Source organism: Oncorhynchus kisutch, linkage group LG13 (genome assembly GCF_002021735.2).
Source record: "Oncorhynchus kisutch isolate 150728-3 linkage group LG13, Okis_V2, whole genome shotgun sequence".
Taxonomy (NCBI): Eukaryota; Metazoa; Chordata; class Actinopteri; order Salmoniformes; family Salmonidae; genus Oncorhynchus; species Oncorhynchus kisutch.
This window is the reverse complement of record NC_034186.2, coordinates 77,447,284-77,474,767: the sequence shown is the minus strand read 5'-3', so window position 1 is coordinate 77,474,767 and position 27,484 is coordinate 77,447,284. Positions and strand designations below refer to the sequence as shown.

At 45.8% G+C, this 27,484-nt stretch overlaps 3 protein-coding genes across 7 annotated transcripts in view; 2 read left to right on the top strand and 1 right to left on the bottom strand.

The window, feature by feature from the left end:
- Nucleotides 1-227: 227 nt before the first annotated feature.
- Nucleotides 228-2,388, bottom strand: LOC109901325 (transmembrane protein 244-like). Of its 2 annotated transcripts, none has more exons than XM_020497367.2 (6): nucleotides 2,271-2,388; nucleotides 1,708-1,793; nucleotides 1,347-1,426; nucleotides 1,141-1,266; nucleotides 694-738; nucleotides 228-542 (listed from the first exon to the last, which is right to left on the bottom strand). In XM_020497367.2, exons 1-6 carry the CDS (start codon nucleotides 2,301-2,303, stop codon nucleotides 448-450), a joined length of 465 nt encoding a protein of 154 aa, XP_020352956.1. In that variant the 5' UTR covers nucleotides 2,304-2,388; the 3' UTR covers nucleotides 228-447. The 2 variants fall into 2 exon arrangements, with proteins under 2 accessions (XP_020352956.1, XP_031643373.1); XM_031787513.1 differs by having other exon boundaries at nucleotides 228-538.
- Nucleotides 2,389-2,895: 507 nt separating this feature from the next.
- LOC109900357 (lethal(3)malignant brain tumor-like protein 3) lies at nucleotides 2,896-17,304 on the top strand. Of its 2 annotated transcripts, none has more exons than XM_031787512.1 (21): nucleotides 2,896-3,198; nucleotides 7,512-7,642; nucleotides 7,723-7,900; nucleotides 8,090-8,687; nucleotides 8,817-8,943; nucleotides 9,045-9,096; nucleotides 9,281-9,375; nucleotides 9,475-9,579; nucleotides 9,709-9,844; nucleotides 10,063-10,154; nucleotides 10,278-10,506; nucleotides 10,594-10,679; nucleotides 10,910-11,020; nucleotides 11,095-11,212; nucleotides 11,541-11,640; nucleotides 11,777-11,974; nucleotides 12,096-12,206; nucleotides 13,805-13,869; nucleotides 13,983-14,146; nucleotides 14,668-14,730; nucleotides 14,923-17,304. In XM_031787512.1, exons 2-21 carry the CDS (start codon nucleotides 7,532-7,534, stop codon nucleotides 15,049-15,051), a joined length of 2,868 nt encoding a protein of 955 aa, XP_031643372.1. In that variant the 5' UTR covers nucleotides 2,896-3,198; nucleotides 7,512-7,531; the 3' UTR covers nucleotides 15,052-17,304. The 2 variants fall into 2 exon arrangements, with proteins under 2 accessions (XP_031643372.1, XP_031643371.1); XM_031787511.1 differs by having other exon boundaries at nucleotides 7,507-7,642.
- Nucleotides 17,305-17,997: 693 nt separating this feature from the next.
- Nucleotides 17,998-27,484, top strand: part of LOC109905685 (sperm acrosome membrane-associated protein 4) — a 12,174-nt gene continuing 2,687 nt past the window's right edge. The window contains exons 1-2 of one of the 3 annotated variants that reach the window (XR_004202545.1): nucleotides 18,004-18,253; nucleotides 22,436-25,508. Coding sequence is in view for 2 of the 3 variants with exons in the window: in XM_031787509.1 (XP_031643369.1) it covers nucleotides 26,663-26,717 (55 nt within the window). In the remaining variant the exon portion in view is untranslated. Of the gene's footprint in view, nucleotides 18,254-22,435; nucleotides 25,509-26,276; nucleotides 26,718-27,484 lie in introns of those variants that run through there. The other 2 variants (XM_020503208.2, XM_031787509.1) reach the window with 2 other exon arrangements.

Below are 27,484 nucleotides of genomic sequence, written 5' to 3'. Positions count from 1 at the left end.
AACCAGTGGTTAAATTGAACCGGAGCTACCTGGAGTTGGCCTCCTGCACCTTGGGTCAAAGAGAGAAGGTTAGGGTAAGGATTGTGGTTGAGGTAAGGGTAAGGGTTGTGGTTGAGGTAAGGGTTGAGGTTAGGGTAAGTAACAATACTTGGTTAAGGTTAGGCTTAAACCAAGATGTGATAAGAATGTGTGTGTGTGTGTGTGTGTGTGTAGAGCCAGCCCAGGTGTGCGAGGTTACAGCTGGTTTAATAGTTCTAAGATGATAAATTACATGATTAACATTGTCTGACATAAGATTAACATTCATAGAGAACACAGATATTACATACTACAGATATTACAAACAGGTAACCAAGTCAACAGGAACATTTGGTTTCCCTCCATTTCCACCGGACTCACTGCAAAGAACTCTAGTCAGTGTGTGTGTGTGTGTGTGTGTGTGTGTACTCAGTAGCTGTTGAAGGTGGGGTAACTCTGGTCACTCTGGCAGGTGAAGTAAGCTATCAGCTGACCGTTACAGATCATCAGAAACAACCCGCTGCCTTCAAACAAAACACAACCACACACACACATAAAACCATTAATAAAGAAGAGACATAACTAACTACTCATCTATAACTCCTCAGAAGGTTTCACACAATAAAACAGAACATGTGTGGGTGAGGTGAAGTGAGGGTGAGGTACAGGTCTTACCAAGGGCCAGCCACCACTGCCATACCAAGGGAAACTCCAACATCACTGAAACACACACATTAAAAACAGGCAATATGCCACACAGAACTAAGGATGGGGAGTGTATCGTATTGCTTTAGAGCTAGACCATCCAATCCTTACACATGAGGAAGGGGAATTAAAGAAGACCATGGGATAGGGTCAATATATGTGCCTTGTTTTGGGCCCAGCTGCTTCTCAACTCTAACCTCACTTCCCGTCCTGTCATGATGTCATCAAAGCTGGCCCTGAGCACTCTGCTCTGCCAGCAAGGGATTATTCTGAGTTAAGCCAGTGTGTGTGTGTGTGTGTGTGTGTGTGTGTGTGTGTGTGTGTGTGTGTGTGTGTGTGTGTGTGTGTGTGTGTGTGTGTGTGTGTGTGAGTTCAGGCATGTGTATGCATTTCTGTGTGTATGTGTGTGTGTCTCACCCAGGCTGGTGAGCAATACGTGCAGTAATGTGACTGTGAGAGCGTAGTCCCAGACCCATCTCCTCACCACGGCTGCAAACAGCAGACCACTGCAGAAATAGGTCAACTCCATGGACAGCAGGTTCACTGGAACAACAATATAAGACCGTAACCATATGTAGAGGACATGCACGCGCACACACACTACCATACACATCTTCACTCACCCAGGTATTTGGAGTTGGACTCCAAATTGGTTGGTTCAGTCTTAAAGTCAAAGGGAATAAGTCCATCAAAGTGATCCAACCTGAATGCAAACAGAAGAGCAGCAGATAAAACAAACAAACAACAAACAGGATATTCAAAAGGAGGAGCTAGGAGGGAACCAGGGTGGTTGAAACTGACTGTCATTCCAATCAATAAAAACAGACCAATAGTTGCTGTGTATTCCACGAATCCCTCCCCCTCTCTTCTGTCACCTGGCACCAGGTTTATAGAAGCCGCCTGAGGACAGCTCACCGTTCCAGCAAGGTCACTTACCCAATAACCACACGTGCAAGCAGAGAGAGGAAAAGAAAAGTGTCGCACCTGAAAGCGCCGAAACACACACTCCCAATCATGTAGTAGAGAGAGTAGAATATGACGAGGCACAGCAGCATTTGCACAAGCACTGTCTGGGGGAGAGAGATCGAGAGAAAGAGAGAGTGAAAGAGAGAAAGAGATCGAGAGAGTCAGAGTCATTCATCCCAATAATAATATATCGCACATCATAGACCTAGGCTATACTCAAATCAGCCGCTAAGACACTGTAGCAAAGCCGTGACAGCACTGTCAACTGAACCGTGGATCATTCAGCAGGTGTAAAAGCTCCCATGGCAGAACTCCAACAGACTCTGCAGGGGATGCGCACTGCGGGGGAGCAGCAGAGGACAGAAGACCTTCATTTGCACAGACTGAGTGATCTTTATCTGTTGCATTTGCCATTCACGATAAATGAAATATCAGTCGCTGAATAGAAATGATAGGCTGATAGCTTATGTTTCATAGTCGCCAACAACGACACCTGATGATTTCGTATTTTATTATAACAGCGCCCATGTCTGACCCACGGCTGCACGTGAGTGTAAAATCCGAGTAAACAGTCCTCTTACCCTCGTGTCGGCCACTTTACCCCTGAAGGCCATCTCATAGTTTGCATCTGTCGTTCTTCTGATGTTGAGAATAATGTATGTGACTGGGCTACTGAGATGTTACAGTGTAATCCGTCAGAAAACAGCATTTACACTGCCATCTAGCGGTAGCGACTGGAAAAAGCAGGCTTATTTATAGGCGACACTGCCATTGAAGACTGCATCTCATGCCAAATAGACTACAGTCCAACGTTTCTTCCAGTCCAACGTTTCACTTGTAATAAGAACAGTACGGATGTCTTATACATGAACCCTTAAAATAGCAAAGTCAGAGAGCTTCTATTCCGGACGTCTGGTCTGATTGGGCATAGATAACAAACATGAAAATGCATCACGTTTTACAATTAAAAAACATTCCGAGTTTATAGGCCTTGTTGTAATCAATACTACGGTCTAACTACTGTAGACCTATTTGGCGTCTGGACTTGACTGTTCTGACTTTTTTTGCTGAATTACTGTTTGGAAGTGTGGCCAAGCAAATAAAACAGCTAGAAGTTGGGTTTATGATTAATTTACGGTCATCTTTCTTTTAACATATGGAGACAATATTGACTGGTGGTGACGTAAAGAGTTATTGACAGCATACAGCGACATGACCACAATGGAAATCGCGCGCCACGCCAAACAGACTCTGCACGCCCCTGCGCTCCGATTTGATGCTCTCTGAGATTCTGAAAATACACGAAGGAGAAAGACAAGTCCCAAGGCATGAATACAATATTTAATCAACTATATGTCCACTCTAAGCGTCCGTCTTGCTGTAACTATTGACCATCGATAGTTGTGTGCTCAAGTTTACCGAGATCCAAAGTTGTCAGGCAGCGTTCATTGAACGCATGCGCATTGCATCCACTATCCAGCTCAAAATAAGAGTTAAAACAGAAACGAGGTGAGTTCCATAATTTTCAAACAATATAATCGCCGTTAATCATTAAATGTTGCAAATAACAATAGTAATCGATAAAGAATCATTCGTTTTATAATTTGCACCGGTTCTTATTATTTGTACTGTGATTTAAAACCGTAAAGATAAATCGGAGAGTCAAGTTTCTATTGAAGAAATTAAAAGCAAGCAATTCTATATTTTAGCCTTGAACAAATAAGGCAGTGTAGGGGCGGTTATTTACTTATTTATACCAACTAATGTGGAAGTCCGTTCCTAAGCATTTTCTAACGTTCAAAACCTGGAAACTTATTTATTACTGGTTGTCCTTACTTCGCTACACCAAGCCAAAATGCTAGTCCCAGTTCCTAGCCGTCTAGCTACCAGTTTGAATTGAACCGTAGTGACGCTTTGCTAGCCAGAAGCAGTTAGCAAGCTAGCTGGCAGCTAGCTGGCTGACATTCCGAGACAAGGGGAAAGTAAAGAAAATGGCCATGATGAGGGAAAACACTAACCTATGAAATTGCAGGGTATATATGTGGTTTTATTTGACAGACACGGCCCTGCATTCTGTGTTTCAATAAATAACTTGAGTCATTTACATAGTTTTAACGTGTTGGTGGCCTCTTCCTTTGCTCCGCCATTTTGTATAAGACGAATGCTAATCATGGGCGCACGTACACTTTATTTATGGTCGAATAAATTCGAGGTTTATAAACTTGGGAACGTAAACTGACAGCTGTTGAACAGCACACTTGATTGCTTACTTCCCATCCGTATATTTCAGTCAAAAAATATTATTTCTGACCAAAATATAGTGTTGATGCAGCGTCGAGGCGAAAACGTTATATCGTGATCTTAGTTTGATAAAAAAAACACGTAAATTTGACCTTTCTATGCAGAACACATTGTTTTCTTTAAAATCATTGATTATTCTACCACCTCTGTTGTCCGCGTCAATGCAAACAGCCGATTTAATAAGATACTGTTAAAACAAGGAAAAGCTGAACTTGTTCTTTTAACTTGTATTTGACACGTCTCTCACGGTGTTTGTCAATACTTGTGTTCTAGGCCAATCCATGCAGGGGTGCTTGTGCATTTATTTTTTGATATTTAGCTTTAAAAAGTAAAATATTTACTTGTTTTGCTTCATATAAGTGCATGCATGTATTCCACAACAGTCGCCCTCTAGCGGCGATGGGATGCGGTTCTTTAGTACCCGATTTGCACGCGCTGGTTGACTTCTTGCAGGTACCCACCCACCTACCTGTACTTTTTGTGCCAGGGATATTTTTAGAGTTCCCCTTTTTGGATAATGTCATTTGATTGATTGATTTGTTTTTATTAGCTATTTGTTTTTATAAATAAAAAAAAGACATACACACACACTACATTCATTTTTAAAAACTTAACAGGGATTGCTAAATAAAGTCAGTGACTTATTCCCATTGTGGTCCCTAAAGTACATGGTGGAAAAATATTACAAAGATACAGACATAGATATCTTTATATATATATATATATATATATATATATATATATATAGAAAACAACACATAGATAGACATTTGAGAAAGAGCTGTTAAATGGATACAATTTCAGTTTTACTTTGAGAACATACAGACAGACCTATTCTAGCCCTTATCCTTGCATGAACAAACACCCACACATCTTGTCTTAACATGAGAGACAGACAGATGTCATTTGGCAGTGTTTCCCCATCCACTGCTGAAGTGGGCGTGCTGTCTTAATTCAAATCAAATGTTATTTGTCTCATGCATCCTAAACAACAGGTGTAGACTTAACAGTGAAATGCTTACTGATGGGCCCTTTCCAACAATACAGAGAGAAAAATAGAAAAGTAATTGAAAAAATTAGAACACAAGGAATAAATCCACAATGAGTAAGGATTACTTTTTTATTTCACCATTATTTAACCAGATAAACTAGTTGAGAACAAGTTCCCATTTGCAACTACGACCTGGCCAAGATAAAGCATAGCAGTTCGACACATACAACAACACAGAGTTACACATGGAATGAACAAAACATACAGTCAATAATACAGTAGAAAAAAAGTGAGTGCAAATAAGGGAGTTAAGGCAATAAATAGGCCATGGTGGTGAAGTAATTACAATATGGCAATTAAACACTGGAATGGTAGATGTGCAAAAGATGGATGTGCAAGTAGAGATACTGTGGTGCAAAAGGAGCAAAATAAATAAATACAGTATGGGAATGAGGTAGATAGATGGGCTGTATGCAGATGGGCTATGAACAGGTGCAGTGATCTGTGAGCTGCTCTGACAGCTGGTTCTTAAAGCTAGTGAGGGAGATGGGAATCTCCAGCTTCAGTGATGTGTGCAGTTCGTTCCAGTCAGTGGCAGCAGAGAACTGGAAGGAAAGGCGACCAAAGGAGGAATTGGCTTTGGGGGTGACCAGTGAGCTATACCTGCTGGAGTGTGTGCTACGAGTGGGTGCTGCTATGGTGACCAGCGAGCTGAGATAGGGTGGGGCTTTACCTAGCAGAGACTTGTAGATAACCTGTAGCCAGTGGGTTTGGGGACGAGTATGAAGCGAGGGCCAGCCAACGAGAGCATTACAGGTCGCAGTGGTGGGTAGTATATGGGGCTTTGGTGACAAAACGGATGGCACTGTGATAGACTACATCCAGTTTGCTGAGTAGAGTGTTGGAGGCTATTTTATAGATGACATCGCCGAAGTCAAGGATCGGTAGGATGGTCAGTTTTACGAGGGTATGTTTGGCAGCGTGAGTGAAGGAAGCTTTGTTGTGAAATAAGAAGCCGATTCTGGATTTGATTTTTGATTGGAGATGCTTAATGTGAGTCTGGAAGGAGAGTTTACAGTCTAGCCAGACACCTAGGTATTTGTAGTTATCCACGTATTCTAAGTCAGTGCCGTCCAGAGTAGTGATGCTGTTTGCGCGGGCAGGTGCGGGCAATGATAAGTTGAATAGCATACATTTAGTTTTATTTGTGTTTAAGAGCAGTTGGAGGCCACGGAAGGAGAGTTGTATGGCATTGAAGCTCGTCTGGAGGTTAGTTAACACAGTGTCCAAAGAAGGGCCAGAAGTATACAGAATGCTGTCGTCTGCATAGAGGTGGATTAAAGAATCACCAGCAGCAAGAGCGACATCATTGATGTATACAGAGAAGAGAGTCGGCCCAAGAATTGAACCCTGTGGCACCACCATAGAGACTGACAGAGGTCCGGACAACTTAGCTATATACACGGGGTACCAGTACTGAGTCGATGTGCAAGGGTACGAGGTAATTTGGATGTGACACCTGTATGGTTATTGATTGATTGGGTGTGTTCAAGTAGTAAGGCTAACAAAACTTTGTGTTAACGAGTAAAGTCAGGTGAGGTGCATCTGCGACAACCAAATGTCGGACACTGTAATGGTTAGCTGTGTATCGCAATGTTTTTTACACAGCAGAAATTCAAACCCGAGGCAGACAAAACACTTTGGTCCTTTAAAGTCCTGCTGTATGTAAAATATTGTGTCTATAGCTTGGAAATAAATCAATGTGATTCTGCATGACAACATAATACCGTTTATTTCCACCTATAGGGCTTCTTTCCTAAAGAAATTTGTTTCCTTGCCATGATCCTAACGAGAATCGCGATACTGGTATCTTCCCGGCCCAAGTAATGGCTTTCCAACAGAAAGCAGGGTAGCCTAGTGGTCAGAGTGTTGGACTAGTAACCGAAAGGTTGCAAGTTCAAATCCCCTAGCTGACAAGGTACAAATCTGTCGTTCTGCCCCTGAACTGGCAGTTCACTGTTCCTAGGCCATCATTGAAAATAAGAATTTGTTCTTAACTGACTTGCCTATTTAAATAAAGGTAAAATAAATAAAAGATCAACATGGCAGTGCCAACATACCTGCTATTGTGTATAAACGTTTTTCTTCATAGATGTCGAAATAAACTTTTCTATATCACACACTCACAAACTGAAAACATAACATGTGTACAATTAATTGGTTAGAGAGAGGTCTCAAATATCACTTTAATTTGTATCCCCTATATCTTTAGAATCGCAGCAAAGTTGGTTATATACCCCTGTATGTAGCCTCGCTGTTGTTATTTTACTGCTGCTCTTTAATTATCCTCGATTATTTATTACATGTATTATTTTTAGGTATATTATTTGTTTTTTAAACTGCATTGTTGTTTAAGGGCTTGTAAGTAAGCATTTCACTGTAAGGTCTACCTGTTGTATTCGGCGCATGTGACAAATACCATTTTATTTTGATTTGATTTTGACTGATGGATTGATTGATGTCAGTGCAGGAGGAGGAGAGCAGGGAGAGATGACTGACACCCCGCCCAGCGATGGCCCCTCCCAGGGGGCAGAGTTTGACATGATGGGTGCTCTGGACTGGCAGGACGGCATCGCCACACTGCCCGGCAGCGACATCAAGGTTTGTGTTTGTGTGTCTGTGTGTGTGGATACTACAGACAGGTACTGCAGACAGGTGTGTGACTGACTGGTATCTCTCAGTTCCGTATGACAGAGTTTGGAACTTTGGAGATCGTGACAGAGCCAGAGGTCAAAGAGGCAGGGCCAACCCCCCAGAACCCTGCCCAGTCGAAAAGCCCCACCCCTCCACCAGAGGCCCAATCGGAGAGCGGTGCAGCCTCTTCTGCAGCCAAGGAAGTCCAGCCACTTGCACCCAAGGGTAAAGTAAACATATGGTTATGAAGGAGGTATAACATAGTTTTGACTGTTTATAATAAGTGTGTCGAATTTAGACTCATAGCTCTGATATATGTCAGCACTGTGTATATTAGCATACTACATACTGGGTGCTCTGCAGATGGGGGCATAGAATTACAAAGCTTCAATATTATTCTGCTCTTTCCCCCAGCTCAAGGCCCTGTGCTTCTGTCTCTAGAGGAGGGTCCCACTGTGGAGGAGCCGAGAGTGGAGGTGGGCCCCAGGGCGGAGGTTGGCCCCAGGGCGGAGGCGGAGGTTGGCCCCAGGGCGGAGGCGGAGGTTGGCCCCAGGGCGGAGGCGGAGGTTGGCCCCAGGGCGGAGGCGGAGGTTGGCCCCAGGGCGGAGGCGGAGGTTGGCCCCAGGGCGGAGGCGGAGGTTGGCCCCAGGGCGGAGGCGGAGGTTGGCCCCAGGGCGGAGGTTGGCCCCAGGGCGGAGGTTGGCCCCAGGGCGGAGGTTGGCCCCAGGGCGGAGGTTGGCCCCAGGGCGGAGGTTGGCCCCAGGGCGGAGGCGGAGGTTGGCCCCAGGGCGGAGGCGGAGGTTGGCCCCAGGGCGGAGGCGGAGGTTGGCCCCAGGGCGGAGGCGGAGGTTGGCCCCAGGGCGGAGGCGGAGGTTGGCCCCAGGGCGGAGGCGGAGGTTGGCCCCAGGGCTGCGATGGCTAGCTGTAGGTCGTGTGGGGGCTCCGGTCCACTGGAGAGTTTCCTCCAGGGCAAATACTGCAGCTCCATTTGTGTCCAGCCCTCCAGTGGCAGGTAAACATGTTAGCTGTTCTTACTGTACTGTATTTTAGAAAGCATATTGATAGCAGTAACAGTTAAGATCCAAAACAGTCATCACATGAGCATAGTTCCTAGAATGACCTCTGTTCCGTATGTGTTTAGGTCATCACCCGGAGAGCGGAGGGAGAGAGTGGGGGGGGAGGGGGGACTGGGGAAACGAGTGAGGAAGAAGAGGAAGATCTACATGGACTCTGGTGATGAAGACGAAGACAACCAGGAGGAGGAAGAGGTGATGATAGAAGATGTGGCCATCGCTGGTCCTGAAAAGCATTGTGATGTTGTGTGTGTGTGGCAGCTCACCTGCCGATGAGTGACTGTCTCTCTCTACAGGACAAGTCCAAGGCTGTCAAAGGGAGGAGAGCTGCTAAGCTGGCAAAGCTAGGTATGTCCTATTATTACACTGAGGGGAGGGAGAGGATGGCTAGATGGAGGGATGGATTTGTTGGGAATGACAGGGGCTGGAAAGTTTGTCCAATCAGGTAGTCCAGGGGTCATGAGTCCTGCAATCCTGCTGGTTTTCATGTCACTGATTGGCTGATGTGACTGTTTTGTTGTCCCACCCCCAGTGACAGCCCCACCCAATAAGAAGCGACCCTGGAGCTGGCCCTCCTACATGGAGGAGGAGAAGGCTATAGCTGCCCCCCTTAAACTGTTCAAGGAGGTGAGGCATGCACACTTTATCATACTCTCTCTGACACACACACACACACACACAGCTGTACAGACATGTGAAAGAGTGTTATGTGTGTGTGTCTCGCAGCACCAGTCGTTCCCTCAGAGCAGGAATGCCTTCAAAGTGGGGATGAAGTTAGAAGGACTGGACCCCTGTCACCCCTCTCTGTTCTGTGTGCTCAGTGTTGCTGAGGTACGTGTCTAACAGGTCAGACCAATAAGATATAGGAGGAATGTCTGCTTTCGAACAACTAACCCTTCGCTTTCTCTCATTTCTTTGCGTTCCTTCCTCTCTGTCTCTTTCTCTCTCTGTCTGTCTCAGATCCAGGGTTATAGGGTAAGGCTTCATTTCGACGGGTATCCAGAGTGCTATGACTTCTGGGTAAATGCTGACACCTGGGATGTAAAGCCGGCAGGCTGGTGTGAGAAGATGGGACACAAGCTGCTACTGCCGAAAGGTACACACACACACACCAGACACAGATACAAACACATCCGACACGCATACACACACACCCGACACACACCTGACACACACACACACACCCCAGACACAGATACAAACACACCAGACACACATACACACACACCCGACACACATGCATATTCTACCGACTGTACAATGTTGTGTGTGTGTAGATAGACAAGACTATAACCTTCAACCTTTTGTGTCTAGGTTGTAAGGATGGGGAGTTCAACTGGAATATGTATGTGAAGAACTGCAGAGGTCAGCTGGCCCCCAAACACCTCTTCAAGAGCCTCAACACGGTGAGCCTACCTGACAGCCTGTGTGGATCCATTAATAGTGTGTTTGTGTTCTGAATTAGTTGGTGACCTTAGGCCTATTCAAGCAAGTTTGTATATGAACTATGTGGGTGCATGTGTGTGTAGTCGGTGACTCCGTCAGGGTTCCGTGCGGGTATGAAGCTAGAGGCGGTGGATAAGAAGAACCCATATCTGATCTGCGTAGCGTCCATCGCGGCTGCTGTTGACAACAGACTCCTCATACACTTTGACAACTGGGACGACACCTATGACTACTGGTGTGATGCCAGCAGTCCCTACATCCACCCTGTAGGCTACTGTGAGGAGGCTGAGCTGACCCTCACCACCCCTGCTGGTGAGACACACAAACATATTTCAACGCTTTATTTGGATACACCATGAAACATTGTATAAGGGTGTGTGTTGTGGTTTCTCCTCTCAGAGTATAAGCACCCGAGGAGTTTTTCCTGGGATAAATACATGGAGGAGACTGGCACACAGGCAGCCCCTGCACGTGCCTTCAAACTGGTAAAACACTCACATTCTCGCACACACATGGAGTTGATACTCAAAACATATGACACATGCAAATTACATTGTTGGTGTTGATTGGGAGGCCTGGGGGAATTTCACATGAAGTTCCCCAGGGCTCTGTTCTGGGTCCACTGACAGTCTTTATTTATGTCAGCTACACCCGTTACAAAACATGCATATTAATCCATCTGTATCACCTGTTAACTCTTGAATGTGTCCTGTAGCGTCCGTGCCATGGGTTCCAGGCTGGAATGAAGCTGGAAGCCGTCGATAAGAGGAATCCCATGCTCATTCGCGTAGCAACCATCGCAGAGGTGGAGGACCACCGACTGAGGGTATGCTGTGTGTGAGAGTGCAGAATGATTATTGTGGAGTAGTGTGTGTGTGTGAAACTCTCTGTCTTTCTCAGATCCATTTTGATGGCTGGAGTGAGGAGTACGACTACTGGGTGGATGCTGACTGCCCAGACCTGCACCCTGTGGGCTGGTGTCAGAAGACTAGTCATCCCCTACAACACCCCTCCAATGGTGAGACACACACTCACACACTTCCAACATCAATAATCACCAAATTGACATGATTATAACTTTGCTAAAATCCATAAACATTTCCCAATCAGTCCCAAAGTGTAAGATTGGCAAAAAGGTGCATGCAGAGAAAAGACATGTAGCTCAAATGATTCTGGTTCTTCACAGCTGCTGAAGCTGTTGGTTTGTGGGAACATAAACACTATATGGTGGTGGTGTGTTTCTGTCGCTTTGTTTATGTGTGTGGGGTCAGGTCACTCTCTCTGGTGTTTTTGTCTCTGTGTATGTGTGTCTCTGTGTGTAGTATTAACTCTGCGGTGTGTTTCAGGCTCCACTGATATGCTGGTCCTCCCAGGGCAGGGCTGTCCTACCCCAGGATGCAATGGGGTTGGTCACATCCGTGGACCCCGCTACGGAACCCACTACACGTCAGTAACAAACACACACACTAACTGTCAAAAAAGTTTTGTTATCAGAACACGTCGTACAATGACTTGTGATCTGTGAGCTGTAATCTGTGAGCAAGGTGATGTGTGTTCCTGTTCTGAACTTGTGTGTGTGTAGGGGGGTGAGCTGTCCGTACTCGGAGATGAACCTGAACAGGGAGGGCCAGGTACCAGACCGTCTGAGTGGAGAACGACCTATGACCCTGAGTGGACCTCATCACCGTGGGCGACGCCCAGACCCTCCTCCACACACCCAGACAAACAGCCCCACCACACCGGAGCAGCCCGAGCCTGCAGACGACTCCCCTCAGACCAGGTATGTGTGGAACATGTAACAGAAGGGGTTTGGAAGAGCTTCCATGACTTTGTTTATCTGACTGCAAATAAAGTCTGGAGTTGTGGACTTGTTTCCATGGTAACAGTTGTTTCTATGGTAGTGTAACTAGGGGGCCGACGGTTGACGAGGGTGAACGATCCAGGTGCAGCAGTCAGAGTGAGCCACCAGGGGGCTCCACTGAGCCCATCAACGACGGAGCCAAGGCCAAGAGGTAGCACACAGACTCCACTCTCTCCTACCAAACTCTAGAATGCATGATGGAGCAGAGTGTTTGTTGTTGGTTTACTAAGAGAGTACAATGCCTTCACAAAGTATTCACACCCCTTGACTTATTCCACATTTTATTGTGTTACAGCCTGAATTCAAAATGGATTACATAGATTTTTTTCCCACCCAACCTAATGACAAAGTGAAAACATGATGTTAGCCAATTTTTTGCCAATTAACACAGAAATGTCTCATTTACATGAGTATTCACACCCGAGTCAATACTTTGTAGAAGCACCTTTGGCAGCGATTACAGCTGTGAGTCTTTCTGGGTAAGTCTCGCTAAGAGCTTTCCACACTTTCCCATTATTCTTTGCAAAATTCTTAAAGCTCTGTCGAATTGTTTGTTGATAATTGCTAGACAAACATTTTCAGGTCTTGCCATAGATTTTCAAGTAGATTTAAGTCAAATCTGTAACTTGGCCTCAGGAACATTCACTGTCTTCTTGGTAAGCAACTTCAGTGTAGATTTGGCTTTGTTGTTTTAGGTTATTGTCCTGCTGAAAGGTGAATTCATCTCCCAGTGTCTGGTGGAAGGCAGACTGAACCAGGGTTTCCTCTTGGATTTTACCTGTGCTTATCTCCATTAGGTTTCATTTTTAACCTGAAAAACTCCCCAGTCCTTAATGATTAAAAGCATACCTTTAACATGATGCAGCCACCACTATGCTTATGGAGAGTGGTACTCCGTAATGTATTGTATTTGCCCACAAACATAACATGTTGTATTCAGGACATAAAGTTAATTGCTTTGTCACATTTTTTGCAGTACTACTTTAGTGCCTTATTGCAAGCAGGATGCATGTTTTGGAATATTTTATATTCTGTAAAGGCTTCTTTCCTTTACTCTCAGTATGGTTAGTATTGTGGAGTAACTACAATGTTGTTGATCCATCCTTCTACCACATCCATTAAACTCTGTAACTGTTTTAGTCACCATTGGCCTAATGGTGAAATCTCTGAGCAGTTTCCTTCCTCTCCAGCAACTGAGTTAGAAAGAACAGCTGTATCTTTGTAGTGACTGGGTGTATTGATACACCATCCAAAGTGTAATTAATAACTTCACCATGCTCAAAGGAATATTCAATGTCTTGTTTTTTTAATGTATTTTTTACCCATCTACCTATAGGTGATCTTCTTTGCAAGGCATTGGAAAACCTCCCTGGATTTGTGGTTGAATCTGTGTTTGAAATTCACTGCTCGATTGAGGGACCTTACAATTATCTGTATTTGTGGGGTACAGAGATGTTAAACACTATTATTGCACTCAGTGAGTCCATACAACTTATGTGACTTGTTAAGCACATTTTTACTCCTGAACTTATTGACTCAAGACATTTCAGCTTTTCATTTTTAATTAGTAATAAAAAAAAATGTTTTTAAACAATTCCACTTTCACGTTATGGGGAATTGTGTGTCGGCCAGTGACAAAACACAGCTCTAATTAATTCATTTTAAATTCAGCCTGTAACACAACAAAATGGGGACAGATTTGTAGGGTGTGAATACTTTCTGAAGGCGCTGTATGTTGTTTTTCAACAGGTCTGCTCCAGTCCCAAAGTATCTGAAGCTGCACGTCGTCAAGCAGGAGAGTGGAGATGGGAAAGGTAGAGTTCTGCTCTCAGAAATAGAGAATGAGTGTAACGCTGTGTGGATTATATATTGTCTGTGCATGTCTATTGAAGATATTTACAGTTCATTTCTCCTCTCTCTCCCCCAGACTCCCTGTCTCTCCAGCAGGCGCTCCATGAGTCCGTGTTCTCCCCGGGTGGCTCCTCCTCTCCCCCTCACAGGGTGGCTCTGTGCTGGGACAAACACTGCCAGCTGCTCCCTGAGGTCCTGGGCCTCACAGCTAAGAGAGTTGCAACCTGGACCGCCGACGAGGTCAGACACGCACAAATCAAATCAAATCACATTTATTTATATAGCCCTTCGTACATCAGCTGATATCTCAAAGTGCTGTACAGAAACCCAGCCTAAAACCCCAAACAGCAAGCAATGCAGGTGTAGAAGCACGGTGGCTAGGAAAAACTCCCTAGAAAGGCCAATACCTAGGAAGAAACCTAGAGAGGAACCAGGCTATGTGGGGTGGCCAGTCCTCTTCTGGCTGTGCCGGGTGGAGATTATAACAGAACATGGTCAAGATGTTCAATGTTCATAAATGACCAGCATGGTCGAATAATAATAAGGCAGAACAGTTGAAACTAGAGCAGCAGCACAGTCAGGTGGAAGTTGAAACTGGAGCAGCAGCATGGCCAGGTAGACTGGCCACACATAAGCAATACAAACATATACGCATACTGTACAAACTCACATATTGTGCAAAACACATACAATAGCTTTGTGTATCCTATTGCATTTTAATCGTGTGTGTGTGTGTTAATGTTTGTTTCCCTGTGGGTCAGGTGGCCAGTTTTGTCAAAGGGCTCCCAGGCTGCAAAGATCATGCTGCCACCTTCAGGACAGAGGTAAGAGCTACCATTTAAAAACCCAACTTTGTGAATCGTAATAGACACACACACTCCTCTCATCTGCTGCTCCTGGTTGGTGTATCCTATGACAATTCAACCAAGTCAAATTCAATTCTGCCATTGACATTCAAACACTCACACACACGTTCTGTGTTGGAACTTATTTTGTGTCTCTGTGTATCGCTGCAGCAAATGGATGGAGAGGCCTTCCTGCTTCTCACCCAAGCAGACATAGTCAAGATCCTGTCAATCAAACTAGGCCCTGCCCTCAAGATATACAACGCCATACTCATGCTGAAGAACGCTGATGAGGAGTGAGACGCCCCCTGACGCTTCATTTCCTCCCACACCCGACCGCTGTATCTGAATAGTCTAGAGAAGTTTAATCTCCTTTCTTTGCCTCCTCACCTTATTCTCTTTGGTCTTCATCTGCACTGATCTGAGCCTGTAGGATAGGTCAGAGCAACGTAATGGATGGCCACCAGGAATCTGCTTTCAGCTATCCTGTTCTTCCACATCAGTGTAGAGGAGTAGAGAGGATGTACCTGGTGTCAGTGTAGAGGAGTAGAGAGGATGTACTTGGTGTCAGTGTAAAGGAGTAGAGAGGATTCAGAGAGGAGGTACCTGTGGTGTCTGTTGGAAGATCTTAATTGCATACTCCTTGCGTCCTCTCCTCGTCTCCTCAAAACCCATTAGATGAGAGATCCAGAGGAGAGAGGACGATAGGATTATGCAATTGAGATCTTACCTGTCAGACAGACATCACAGACAACCCAAGAAAGTGTTTTATACTATAACATAGCAACAATTATAATTTAAAGGGGCAATCCGGAGTTGAAACAACAATGCCGTAACCCCACCACTGTTTTGGCCAAAAGCTGAGGGATGGATGGGGCTGGAGAAATGTTACCGCTCTCAAATTCATAGACAGAACTATGTATACAAGGACTGACCATCATCAAAATGATAGTTTGAACCATGTTTTGAGGCTATACCGTGTTTGTTTACATTTACTTTGTTTACCAACATTGAAGATGAACAAGCTTATATTTGTTGTTTTGGGGTTCTGATGGGGTACGACAGTTGAACTAAGCTCATGAGGCATTTATAAGATATTCTTTGAGAATCAATGGGTATATATCAAAAAATGTATGTAGCAACTGCAGATTGCCCCATGAACCTAAATGTTTTTCTGAGTGAGTAAGAAATGAGCAGTGGGCACCTTTTAAAGTTCAGGCATCTTTAAAGTATTGATATTGAATTCAATTTGAAGGTAGACTCAGTGAAATGACGTTGCCACGAGCAGTTCCACAGATATTGAGATGAGTGAGATGCAGGACCTCACACACGGTGTCTGCGGAGCAGGAGGCTGGTGGCCCTTTAATTGGGGAAAACGGGCTCATAGTAACGGCTGGAACGGAATCAATGGAATGGTATTGGTTTCCATGTGTTTGATAGCATTCCATTTACTCCATTCCAGACATTACTATGAGCCGTCCTCCCCTCAGATGTGGATGGGTTCGCTTCACACTGTTCCCTGGCCTGGCTACCGGGAATCAAAACAGAGGAGAAGTTAAGCCTCGCGCTTTAACGCTCGTAGTTGTTGTGGGAATTGATCCACAATGCTGTTTACTTTCAGCATCTACGTCATATCGCTGCTTCAACCTTTAATATTATAATTTTTTAAAATCTGCTTTTATTTGAAATGGTTGAGGAAATGGTGCTCAGCCCTGAGCAGATGGAACCAGATTAGTCCATACATGTTTTTACTGGAATACTTGTTGATTTCTTATTTATTGTTGTGAAAGAAACTCACCATGTAGTTTACCTCTCTGTCAGATGGATACATTCCTCTACATGTCCAGGGCAGGAAGAGGTTGGCACGTCTCAAGGCTTGGGTGGAGGGAGAGGATTGGTTTGTGTGTGTGTGTGTGTGTGTGTGCGCCTGTCAGATGTTTATTTAAAAGGGTGAATGTTATAGCATTGGAACTTTAAGGAAAGCTGGACTTCAGGTCTAATTCAACTGAAGAGAGATGTTTTTCTATGTACCTGCTTTAGAGCTAATGGTAAAACACTAATGAAATTGGAACGTAAAGAAAGAGACAAAATTCATCAATTTGTTCTGAATGAATATTGTTTCCTGTTTCATTGATCTTTGTGTACACAGTGTAAATAGTGTATTATAGCTCTGGGGTTGTGACACCCTGCATCCCTATAGGAAGTGGTTATTTGGAAGCTTATGCAAATCAATACCAATCTTTTCCAAGAAATTAAAAATCTATTTTTTTTTCATTGAACTGAGGAATTCATCTTTTAAAGCTTTAGTGAAATTTTGTAAACTATTTTTTTTTGTCAATCTCCTCCGTGCGATACCTTGGAAGTGTGTTGCAATGAGCTTAAATGTGTGTATCAACAATATAGTTTATATTCAAAACCGGGATTTCTGTATTTGAATTTAAGGGGCATTGATAAGTGCTGTTGACTTGTGAGATGGTGTGAGTGGTGTAAGTACATGATGGCTTGCGTTTGCTGGAGTGTGTGAGTGGAATGGAATAAATGAAATGCAGTCTCTGGGGTTGTATATTCTTCTAATGTGCATACTGCCTGAGGGCTTGGTTATCCACTCTTCTGATCTGTTAACCACACTGATCTGTGGTCATCATTACCTTGTGTCAGTGGTGTGTCTGTATCATGTCTCTGATTCACAGGAACTGACACAACACCTGTCCTGTCTACGGATACACCTGGTTATGTCATAAGCCTTTCTCCATCCCGGCCCACACCAATCTATTTATCAATCTCTCTTCTCCTCCCTTCATCCCCCCCAGTATGCTGCAGTTCTAACTAATAATAACTGCTAGGATCCCTGGGGACTGGCCCAAACCAGCCAACGATTCCCACGACCCCTCACAACCAGACACAGCTTATTTTGCTAACAGACACACACAGTCTTGTTTAACTATCCTTGTGGGGACCAAGCAATTGATTCATATTCAAAAATCTAATTAACCTAACCATAACCCCTTAGACCTAATCCCTAATTCTAACTGTAAACCCTAAACCTAAAGTAGAATTGTCCTTGTGGGGTCCAGCAAAATGACCCTAGTTGGGATATTAAAACCAAAAAAACATTCACAGAGCGTAATGCTCTGGCTTACTGCTTCTGAAACATCGAACAATTCCAAAAAGAAAAGTGTGCGCATAGTATAGAGTCAAGTCAAAAGGCAACTGAAACATTTAGGCATATTTACTCATCGGGAATTTATGAGGACCAAGATCTCGCATGCGCCGTAGTAGCCTACTCGCCGCTTTAAACCAAGGCTGGACAGATGTTAAGCAGCCTGGTTGAGGGGTGAAACTCCGGGAAAACATTTTAAAGAGGGAGCTGAAGAGTCAACGCTGACCATATTAATGTAGGGACAAAATAAATAACGGGCATCATGTTGAGAAAATAGTTCCAGATATGTCAGCAGCAGGAGCGACGCGGAAATGTCCACAACCGAGCAACAGCCAAATCGAGGCAAGTAACCAATATCGGAACGTTCTCAAAAATCAGAGCGCAGCACATGAAAAGCAAGTGTTACTTGTTAATTTTAGTTTGTATTTGGTCAATAGTGTTGACTTACTTTTTAAAACATTATTCAGACATCCCCAATGTCAAAAAGGCTTTAGCGTCAGATAACCATAAATTAAAAGATTACCGTTACATTGCATACGGAATCGGACAACGCAACTCCGCTCTCTCTCGAGAAAAGTTGTCGAGGGTCTGCTACAATGTTGCACAAGTTCAACCCTTCGATTAACGTTTTTGACCGATGTTATTGCCATCATTTATATAATGTTATGTAAAATCCTACCATTTCTGAACTTTTTGTAATCTTTACTAAATGTCTCGTTTTTTTGCATTCATGTTCTTTGTTTAAGTGACGGAATGATTGAATGTTATGTTCAAGGAAAGCCTCAAATCAGACGAAATTACTTTGTGAAATCTAATAGAAGCTACATCTGGGACTTGGTCAATTGAGAGTTACCACTGGGACCATATATTATCAATTTAGGTCAGAATTGGACGCCATTGATATGTCTGTCTTGACAGTGCTTTATTTTATTATTTACATAGGCTATTGTGGAATATTTAGTTCGAGTTTAAATGTGACGGCTACAGTGAACGGGCTTGTGTACAGGGTAATCTAGCGTGGAGTTTAGAAGGAGGCGCGAGAGACTCACATACTGCATCTCATTAACTCCTGGGGTTCTTATCACCTCTGTCACTTCCTGTTGTTTACAAAGTCAACTCTCAACAATCCCTCACTCCACCCCACCCTTTTCCCCCTGTCTTTTTTCTCTTCCTCTGATTTAACCCCTTTCTCTTCCCCATTACCTCTCTCTGTCCTGTCCTCATCCTCTCTCCCTTCCTCCCTCTCCTGTCCCCATCCTCCCTTTTTTCTCCTGTCAATGTCCTCTCTCTCCCCTGTCCTTGTCCTCCCTCTGTCTCCTGTCCTTGTCCTCCCTCTGTCTCCTGTCCTCACTCTGTCTCCTGTCCTCGTCCTCTCTCCTGTCCTTGCCCTCCCTCTCTCTCCTGTCCTCGTCTTCTCTCTCTCCTGTCCTCGTCCTCTCTCTCCCCTGTCCTCGTCCTCCCTCTTTCTCCTGTCCTCATCCTCTGTCCTGTCCTCTACCTCTCTCTGTCCTGTCCTCATCCTCTCTCCCTTCCTCCCTCTCCTGTCCTCGTCCTCCCTTTTTTCTCCTGTCATCGTCCTCTCTCTCCTGTCCTCGTCCTCCCTCTTTCTCCTGTCCTCATCCTCTGTCCTGTCCTCTACCTCTGTCCTGTCCTCATCCTCTGTCCCTTCCTCCCTCTCCTGTCCCCGTCCTCCCTTTTTTCTCCTGTCATCGTCCTCTCTCTCCTGTCCTCGTCCTCCCTCTTTCTCCTGTCCTCATCCTCTGTCCTGTCCTCTACCTCTCTCTCTGTCCTGTCCTCATCCTCTCTCTGTCCTGTCCTCATCCTCTGTCCCTTCCTCCCTCTCCTGTCCTCGTCCTCCCTTTTTTCTCCTGTCATCGTCCTCTCTCTCCTGTCCTCGTCCTCTCTCCCCTGTCCTCGTCCTCTGTCCCCTGTACTCGTCCTCTCTCCTGTCCTTGCCCTCCCTCTCTCTCCTGTCCTCGTCCCCTCTCTCTCCTGTCCTCGTCCCCTCTCTCTCCTGTCCTCTTCCCCTCTCTCTCCTGTCCTCGTCCTCCCTCTTTCTCCTGTCCTCATCCTCTCTCTGTCCTGTCCTCGTCCTCTCTCTGTCCTGTCCTCATCCTCTCTCCCTTCCTCCCTCTCCTGTCCTCGTCCTCCCTTTTTTCTCCTGTCCTCGTCCTCTCTCTCCCCTGTCCTCATCCTCCCTATTTCTCCTGTCCTCCCTCCCTCTCTGTCCTGTCCTCGTCCTCACTCCCTCGCTCTCCTGTCCTCGTCATCTTTCTCTCTCTCCTGTCCTCTTTCTCTCTCTCTCCTGTCCTCATCCTCTCTCTCCTGTCCTCATCCTCTCCTGTCCTTGTCCTCTTTCTCTCTCTCCTGTCCTCGTCCTCACTCTCTCCTGTCCTCGTCTTCTCTCTCTCCTGTCCTCGTCCTCTCTCTCCCCTGTCCTCGTCCTCCCTCTTTCTCCTGTCCTCATCCTCTGTCCTGTCCTCTACCTCTCTCTGTCCTGTCCTCATCCTCTCTCCCTTCCTCACTCTCCTGTCCTCGTCCTCCCTTTTTTCTCCTGTCATCGTCCTCTCTCTCCTGTCCTCGTCCTCCCTCTTTCTCCTGTCCTCATCCTCTGTCCTGTCCTCTACCTCTGTCCTGTCCTCATCCTCTGTCCCTTCCTCCCTCTCCTGTCCCCGTCCTCCCTTTTTTCTCCTGTCATCGTCCTCCCTTTTTTCTCCTGTCATCGTCCTCTCTCTCCTGTCCTCGTCCTCTCTCCCCTGTCCTCGTCCTCTGTCCCCTGTACTCGTCCTCTCTCCTGTCCTTGCCCTCCCTCTCTCTCCTGTCCTCGTCCTCTCTCCCCTGTCCTCGTCCTCTGTCCCCTGTACTCGTCCTCTCTCCTGTCCTTGCCCTCCCTCTCTCTCCTGTCCTCGTCCCCTCTCTCTCCTGTCCTCGTCCCCTCTCTCTCCTGTCCTCGTCCCCTCTCTCTCCTGTCCTCGTCCCCTCTCTCTCCTGTCCTCTTCCCCTCTCTCTCCTGTCCTCGTCCTCCCTCTTTCTCCTGTCCTCATCCTCTCTCTGTCCTGTCCTCGTCCTCTCTCTGTCCTGTCCTCATCCTCTCTCCCTTCCTCCCTCTCCTGTCCTCGTCCTCCCTTTTTTCTCCTGTCCTCGTCCTCTCTCCTGTCCTCGTCCTCCCTCTTTCTCCTGTCCTCATCCTCTGTCCTGTCCTCTACCTCTGTCCTGTCCTCATCCTCTGTCCCTTCCTCCCTCTCCTGTCCCCGTCCTCCCTTTTTTCTCCTGTCATCGTCCTCCCTTTTTTCTCCTGTCATCGTCCTCTCTCTCCTGTCCTCGTCCTCTCTCCCCTGTCCTCTGTCCCCTGTACTCGTCCTCTCTCCTGTCCTTGCCCTCCCTCTCTCTCCTGTCCTCGTCCCCTCTCTCTCCTGTCCTCGTCCCCTCTCTCTCCTGTCCTCGTCCCCTCTCTCTCCTGTCCTCGTCCCCTCTCTCTCCTGTCCTCTTCCCCTCTCTCTCCTGTCCTCGTCCTCCCTCTTTCTCCTGTCCTCATCCTCTCTCTGTCCTGTCCTCGTCCTCTCTCTGTCCTGTCCTCATCCTCTCTCCCTTCCTCCCTCTCCTGTCCTCGTCCTCCCTTTTTTCTCCTGTCCTCGTCCTCTCTCTCCCCTGTCCTCATCCTCCCTATTTCTCCTGTCCTCCCTCCCTCTCTGTCCTGTCCTCGTCCTCACTCCCTCGCTCTCCTGTCCGCGTCATCTTTCTCTCTCTCCTGTCCTCTTTCTCTCTCTCTCCTGTCCTCATCCTCTCTCTCCTGTCCTCATCCTCTCCTGTCCTTGTCCTCTTTCTCTCTCTCCTGTCCTCGTCCTCACTCTCTCCTGTCCTCGTCTTCTCTCTCTCCTGTCCTCATCCTCTCTCTCCTGTCCTCTCTTCTGTTCTCTTTCTCCTGTCCTCATCCTCCCTCTCTCTCCTGTCCTCATCTTCCCTCCTGTCCTGATCCTCCCTCTCTCTCCTGTCCTGATCCTCCCTCTCTCTCCTGTCCTCGTCCTCCCTCTCTCTCCTGTCCTCCCTCCCTCTCTCTCCTGTCCTCGTCTCTTCTCTCTCCTGTCCTCGTCTTCTCACTCCTGTCCGCATCCTCTCTCTCTCTCTCTCTCTCTCTCTTCTGTCTTCATTCTCCCTCTTTCTCCCGTCCGTGTCTATCCTGTCTTTGTCCTTGCTTTCTCTCCTGTCCTCATCCTCTCCCTCTCAATCCTGTCCTCGTCTCTTCTCTCTCCTGTCCTCGTCTTCTCACTCTCTCCTGTCCTCATTCTCCTGTCCGCGTGCTCTCTCTCTCTCTCTCTCTCCTGTCTTCATTCTCCCTCTTTCTCCTGTCCTTGTCTTCTCTCCGTGTCTATCCTGTCTTTGTCCTTGCTTTCTCTCCTGTCCTCATCCTCTCTCTCTCTCTTTCTCCTGTCCTCGTCTTCTCTCTCTCTCTCTCTCTCTCTCTCTCTCTCTCTCTCTCTCTCTCTCTCTCTCTCTCTCTCCTGTACTTGTCCTCTGTCTATCCAGTCAGTGGTAGAGGATGACAGCAGCTGGGTCCAGTGGAGCGGTCAACGCCGTCTGCACCCAAGACTCCTCCCACTCACCTAAAACAACCTGCCCACAAACCACATGGCCCTGCCCACTCTGCTTCCCACGGCAACAGAAGGATGAGCTCGAAGTCAGACTCCGCCTCCGCTCCCCTCCTGGGGCGTGGCTACTAGCGGGCATTGTCGTGGTGATGGTGGGAATGTTTGTGGCCGTGGCCGGGTATGCTAGCTCCACCCCTAACCCTGTGGGTGGGCGAGGCAGCTCCCACAGCGAGCGAATGAAACTGCTCGGCCCTGTCGTGATGGGCATCGGCCTGTTCATCTTCATCTGTGCTGGAACCTTGCTGTATGAGAACCGGGACCGTGAGAACCGAGAGCGTGAGAACCTTGAGAACCCTGAGGAGCAGGGGAAATGCAAACACAAGAAAACAAGGGAATGGCGCCGGGAGAACCGTGATTATGAGGATGTGGAACAGGGGAACCAGAGAGAGCCCTCAGACAAACACTCCCCTCTCCCTGAGGAGTGCCCGCCCCCCCTGCCTCCCAGAGTGCCTAGACAGGAGGGGTCAGAGTTGAACGTTCTCTCTGTGGGGGCGCTGAGCTCACTGCTACCAGGGGAGGGACAGGGGCGTGAAGAGAGAGTCAGAGAGGTGGGGGGTAAAGGGGGGTCAACCCTGCTGACCAGAGTCCTGCACCACCAGGACCCCCCCTCCTCCTGTCCCTCCCCAGCTCCCTCCTCTGTGTACTCTGACTCCTGTAACTCCAGTGAGATCAACTATAACATTCAGACAGGCTCCCCTATCCACTCTATTCTCCAACTCTGAGATACTACTGTACTCACATCTGTACACGCTTTTCTAAATAAATGCACCACATATTTCTCCATCTCTCTCTGTGGTTTCCATAGGCTGTAGATGCAGTGGAGTGTGTTGGGCATCTCTCTCTACCCCTCTAGGACGTCAGGGCCAGGGGGAGACAGGGCTAGGTGACGTCAGCTTGTTGTTGTGTAGTAAAGTCTCTCTCAGGGGTGTTTGACTGTATTTGGGCTTAGGAGAGGATTCCACTGCAGACAGTGACTATGGTGCCATCCTGAATGATGCGCGTACACACACTAAATACGGCCAGACATTCCACTATGGAACAGGCTGCTTTGGAGAACTTTGATTCATGATGTCGTTTTAACTGTAACTCAAAGTTTTATCTAATATTAGTGACTCTGTTTGTCATGGCTGTTCTCCTATAGGGTTTCTGTTTACACACACCCAAACTTGGCTCGAGATGGACGGAAATCATAGCAATGAAAACAAAGTGAATGCCTTCTCATAGTTGGCTGTTGGCTGTCTACATGCTTACTCTTTACTTGAGTTAGATGTTACTACCCAATAACTGGTAGAATCCACGTTGTTCCACTTCATTTCAACAAAACATTTGCAAAAAGTCAACGTAAGGCAATTGCGTCCTTTTCCCACCCAAATTTTTACCTAAATCCAATGTCATTGTGAATTTGTTTTGTTGACTTCACGTTGAATTCACGTTAGCTGACAACTCTACCAAATGTGCCCAGTCTGTTTGCAGTGCATATATGAAGTATATCTTTGCAGCAAACCTTTGGTCTTTAAGGTACACAAAACCATTAGGATGTTAGACTGGGTTTAATTGAATAGAGCCCACAGATGCAGATGCAGTAAAAGGGGGGAGGAGGAGGGAGAGATGAAGGGGGGAGAGGGAGGGGTGAATTTAATTGTCCTGAGTGTTCTCCTCTAGCCTCCAATTACACTGTGGAACCGACCAAGGGTTTTTTATTGGTATTTCAGGACTGCAGAGTATTTCCTCTGTTGTTCAGACACATGCTGGGATAATGCCATTGAGATTAGTGAGGAACGCCAAGACTACCTTGCCCTGCACAGCCAGACACATCTACACAACACACACACACAACCGCATGCATGCTTTCACACATGCTAAACCACTCACACCTCATACTGCTTTTGAACCCATTAACCCCGGGTTCACCACCAGTGACACTACCAGGGATAGACCAGTACTTGGTTTCTCGCTTCTGACTATGCTAATACTGGGAAGTGTGTGTTTTTTGTGAGTTTAATGCAGCAGCTGAATTATGTGGTCAGTCAGTGTTTGATTGCTGGACTGTAATCCTGAACATCAGATTAAATTCACATGTAATCCCTGCCTGACCCTAACACTTACTCTCACAATGCTCCACCTATGGCCTCCCATAACACACACAAGCACAAGCACACACCCTCTCTGTCCCACACGGAGATAACCTGTGCATTGTATTTCTACTCTTGCTGTTGCCTAGGTTTGTTTAACTGTCTCAGTCTGTCTCTGTGTTACACAATCCCACAAACCGGACAGTTGTTTTAGTCTCCCTCTAATGTCAGTCATACATTTTATTAGAGTTTATGCAGGATCAGTACTGTGGGACTGGGAGCACTGTCTCTAAGCTGCTTAACTCCTCGCTGAGTCAGACACGTGTGTTTTACCGAGGAGGGAGACCCTACTGGGGTTACAGGACCAGAGACAGAGTGCTGAATCCTAACACCAATCCAAACATGCAAATCACAACTTTGTGCAAATATCCCATTGATCAGTAGATAGTCAGGATCTCAAGTTAGTGTTTCAACTTGGCACCGCAACAACACCTGGGACATCTGTGACCCACAGCAACAACACCTGGGACACCTGGGATTCACAGCAACAACACCTGGGGCACCTGTGACCCACAGCAACAACACATGGGACACCTGTGACCCACAGCAACAACACCTGGGACACCTGTGACCCACAGCAACAACACCTGGGACACCTGTGACCCACAGCAACAACAGCTGGGACATCTGTGACCCACAGCAACAACACCTGGGACATCTGTGACCCACAGCAACAACACCTGGGACATCTGTGACCCACAGCAACAACACCTGGGACACCTGTGACCCACAGCAACAACACCTGGGACCCACATCAACAACACCTGGGAACCACAGCAACAACACCTGGGACCCACAGCAACAACGCCTTCACATAAAGTAGGATTTCAATAGCGCCCCCCTTCATGTGGTAGACCATTCCGTCAAGTACAGATGTCCATTAGTCATCTAACCCTCATTGTTGATTTAGGACATCTCATTATTCCCTTTGAGGTGTTTAAACATGTTAATGAAATAATGAAGTGTAACAGGCTTTTTCCAGCGGCCCTGCGAGATAACCTAATCCTCTCCACCTGTTCTTTCCTTTGTAACTTTAAATGAATATTTTTTTGCTTTTCGTAGCCTATTTTTATAATTACATGGCTCATCTGTAAAATAAACCCTGGTCCCTGTCAAAATAAAGGTGAAATCAAATAAGTATTTAGATCCCACATAAGGAGCATTTCTAAGAATCCAACAGCTGTTTCTCAAAAAACATTCTCTCTGATGATGCTACGGTGTTAGTTTAATATGGGGGAAGTGCAGATATTTTCATGAGCTAGTGAATAGTGACTAGTCAAAGTAGCCCAGACTAGTTACAGACAGATCTTTGTCTGAGCTGATTTGTTAACTAAATGTCTTAGCTTTACAATAACACAGTTAAGTACTTAAGTAAAAATACTTTAAAGTACTAATGAAGTCGTTTTGGGGGGTATCTATACTTTACTTTACTATTTAGCAGTGTGACCTGACTATTCAAAAAACAATACAATTATGCCATCTGGTTTGCTTATTATAAGGAATATGAAATTATTTATACTTTTGATATTTAAGTATAATTGAGCAATTACATTTACTTTTGATACTCAAGTAATATTTTACTGGGTGACTTTTACTCGCGTCATTTTGTATTACGATATCTTTACTTTTACTCAAGTATGACAATTGGGTACTTTTTCCACTACTGCAATAACATGCTCCGGATCAGAGCTACCTATATACAGTGTGTATATATATATTTAGACAGCTTATAGAGAGCCTCTGTCTTTACCTCTCTGCTCCGGATGGCTGGCCCACTGCGCAGTGCTGCCTCTGACAACAACAGTGATTGGTCTGTGAGAATAGACAGGTATAATGCGTCTTAATCCAATTCTAGCTACAGGGGTGCCTGCTCCTACTGTCACAATGGAGCTCATTGACTTCCTCAGGGACACTCCTCGTTTTGTGGTCTCAACTGGCCCTTCTCTGGATAGTTTGAAGGATTTATTTCTGAAATGAGGGGATTGATGCTCTGTGTTTTTGCCCTGGCGATGTTAACAGCTTCTGCAGGTAAATCGAGATGAATTGGTCTTTCTCTGATCTGGGTCATAGTATTTAGGTAGGCTATACTTTAGGTATGGGATGTGAAGTTTTTCACACAGAATGTGGGGGACATAAAATTGAAATGTTATAATCATAGAATTATATTATATATATTTCCTGATGTTGTTTAACACCAACTATAGACCAGGGTCATTGTAAATAAGAATTTGTTCTTAACTGACTTGCCTTGTTAAATAAAGGTTAAATACCTAAAATAAAAAACTCCAAACTGCTATAGCACATAAGATATATATATATATTTAAATGTGTGTTCATAAAGCATACATAACATGTCAATAAGAACATAAACATGACATTGTAGCTACACAGAGCCTCCATGAACATATTCACTATGGAAATAATTATATTATGTCATACAAATATGCCAGTATCAGTTTTATACAAATACTGGGATTGTTCTGATTGAAGAGGATGGGCTTTTCATGTCTTTAAACACCTCCACCAGTCCTGCAGTCGCTCTCCTGAAGGTAGTTGTGCTTTTTTTACTGAAAAAAGGTTGGGTTGGGTGACTCTATGTTTGGGATGATTACTGGAAGAGAAGATAATTACTGGAAGAGAGTTAAGTTGAGGTTGAGTTGGGTGACTCTATGTTTGGGACAGAGGAGGCTGGTGGGATGAGCTATAGGAGGAATGGAACAGAGTAAAACATGGTTTTCATATGTTTGATACCAATACATTGATTCCATCACAATGAGCCCATCCTCCAATAGCTC

What these genes read in the sequence shown, in the direction of transcription:
- LOC109901325 (XM_020497367.2), bottom strand. Translation starts at nt 2,303, where the DNA reads ATGGCCTTCAGGGGTAAAGTGGCCGACACGAGG. An exon ending in GTAAAGTGGCCGACACGAGG is followed by an intron (nt 1,794 to 2,270) that starts GTAAGAGGACTG and finishes TCTCTCCCCCAG; the next exon opens with ACAGTGCTTGTGCAAATGCT. An exon ending in GTGTGTTTCGGCGCTTTCAG is followed by an intron (nt 1,427 to 1,707) that starts GTGCGACACTTT and finishes GTTTGCATTCAG; the next exon opens with GTTGGATCACTTTGATGGAC.
- LOC109900357 (XM_031787511.1), top strand. Translation starts at nt 3,146, where the DNA reads ATGCGCATTGCATCCACTATCCAGCTCAAAATAAGAGTTAAAACAGAA. An exon ending in CCAGCCACTTGCACCCAAGG is followed by an intron (nt 7,901 to 8,089) that starts GTAAAGTAAACA and finishes TCTTTCCCCCAG; the next exon opens with CTCAAGGCCCTGTGCTTCTG. An exon ending in GTCCAGCCCTCCAGTGGCAG is followed by an intron (nt 8,688 to 8,816) that starts GTAAACATGTTA and finishes GTATGTGTTTAG; the next exon opens with GTCATCACCCGGAGAGCGGA.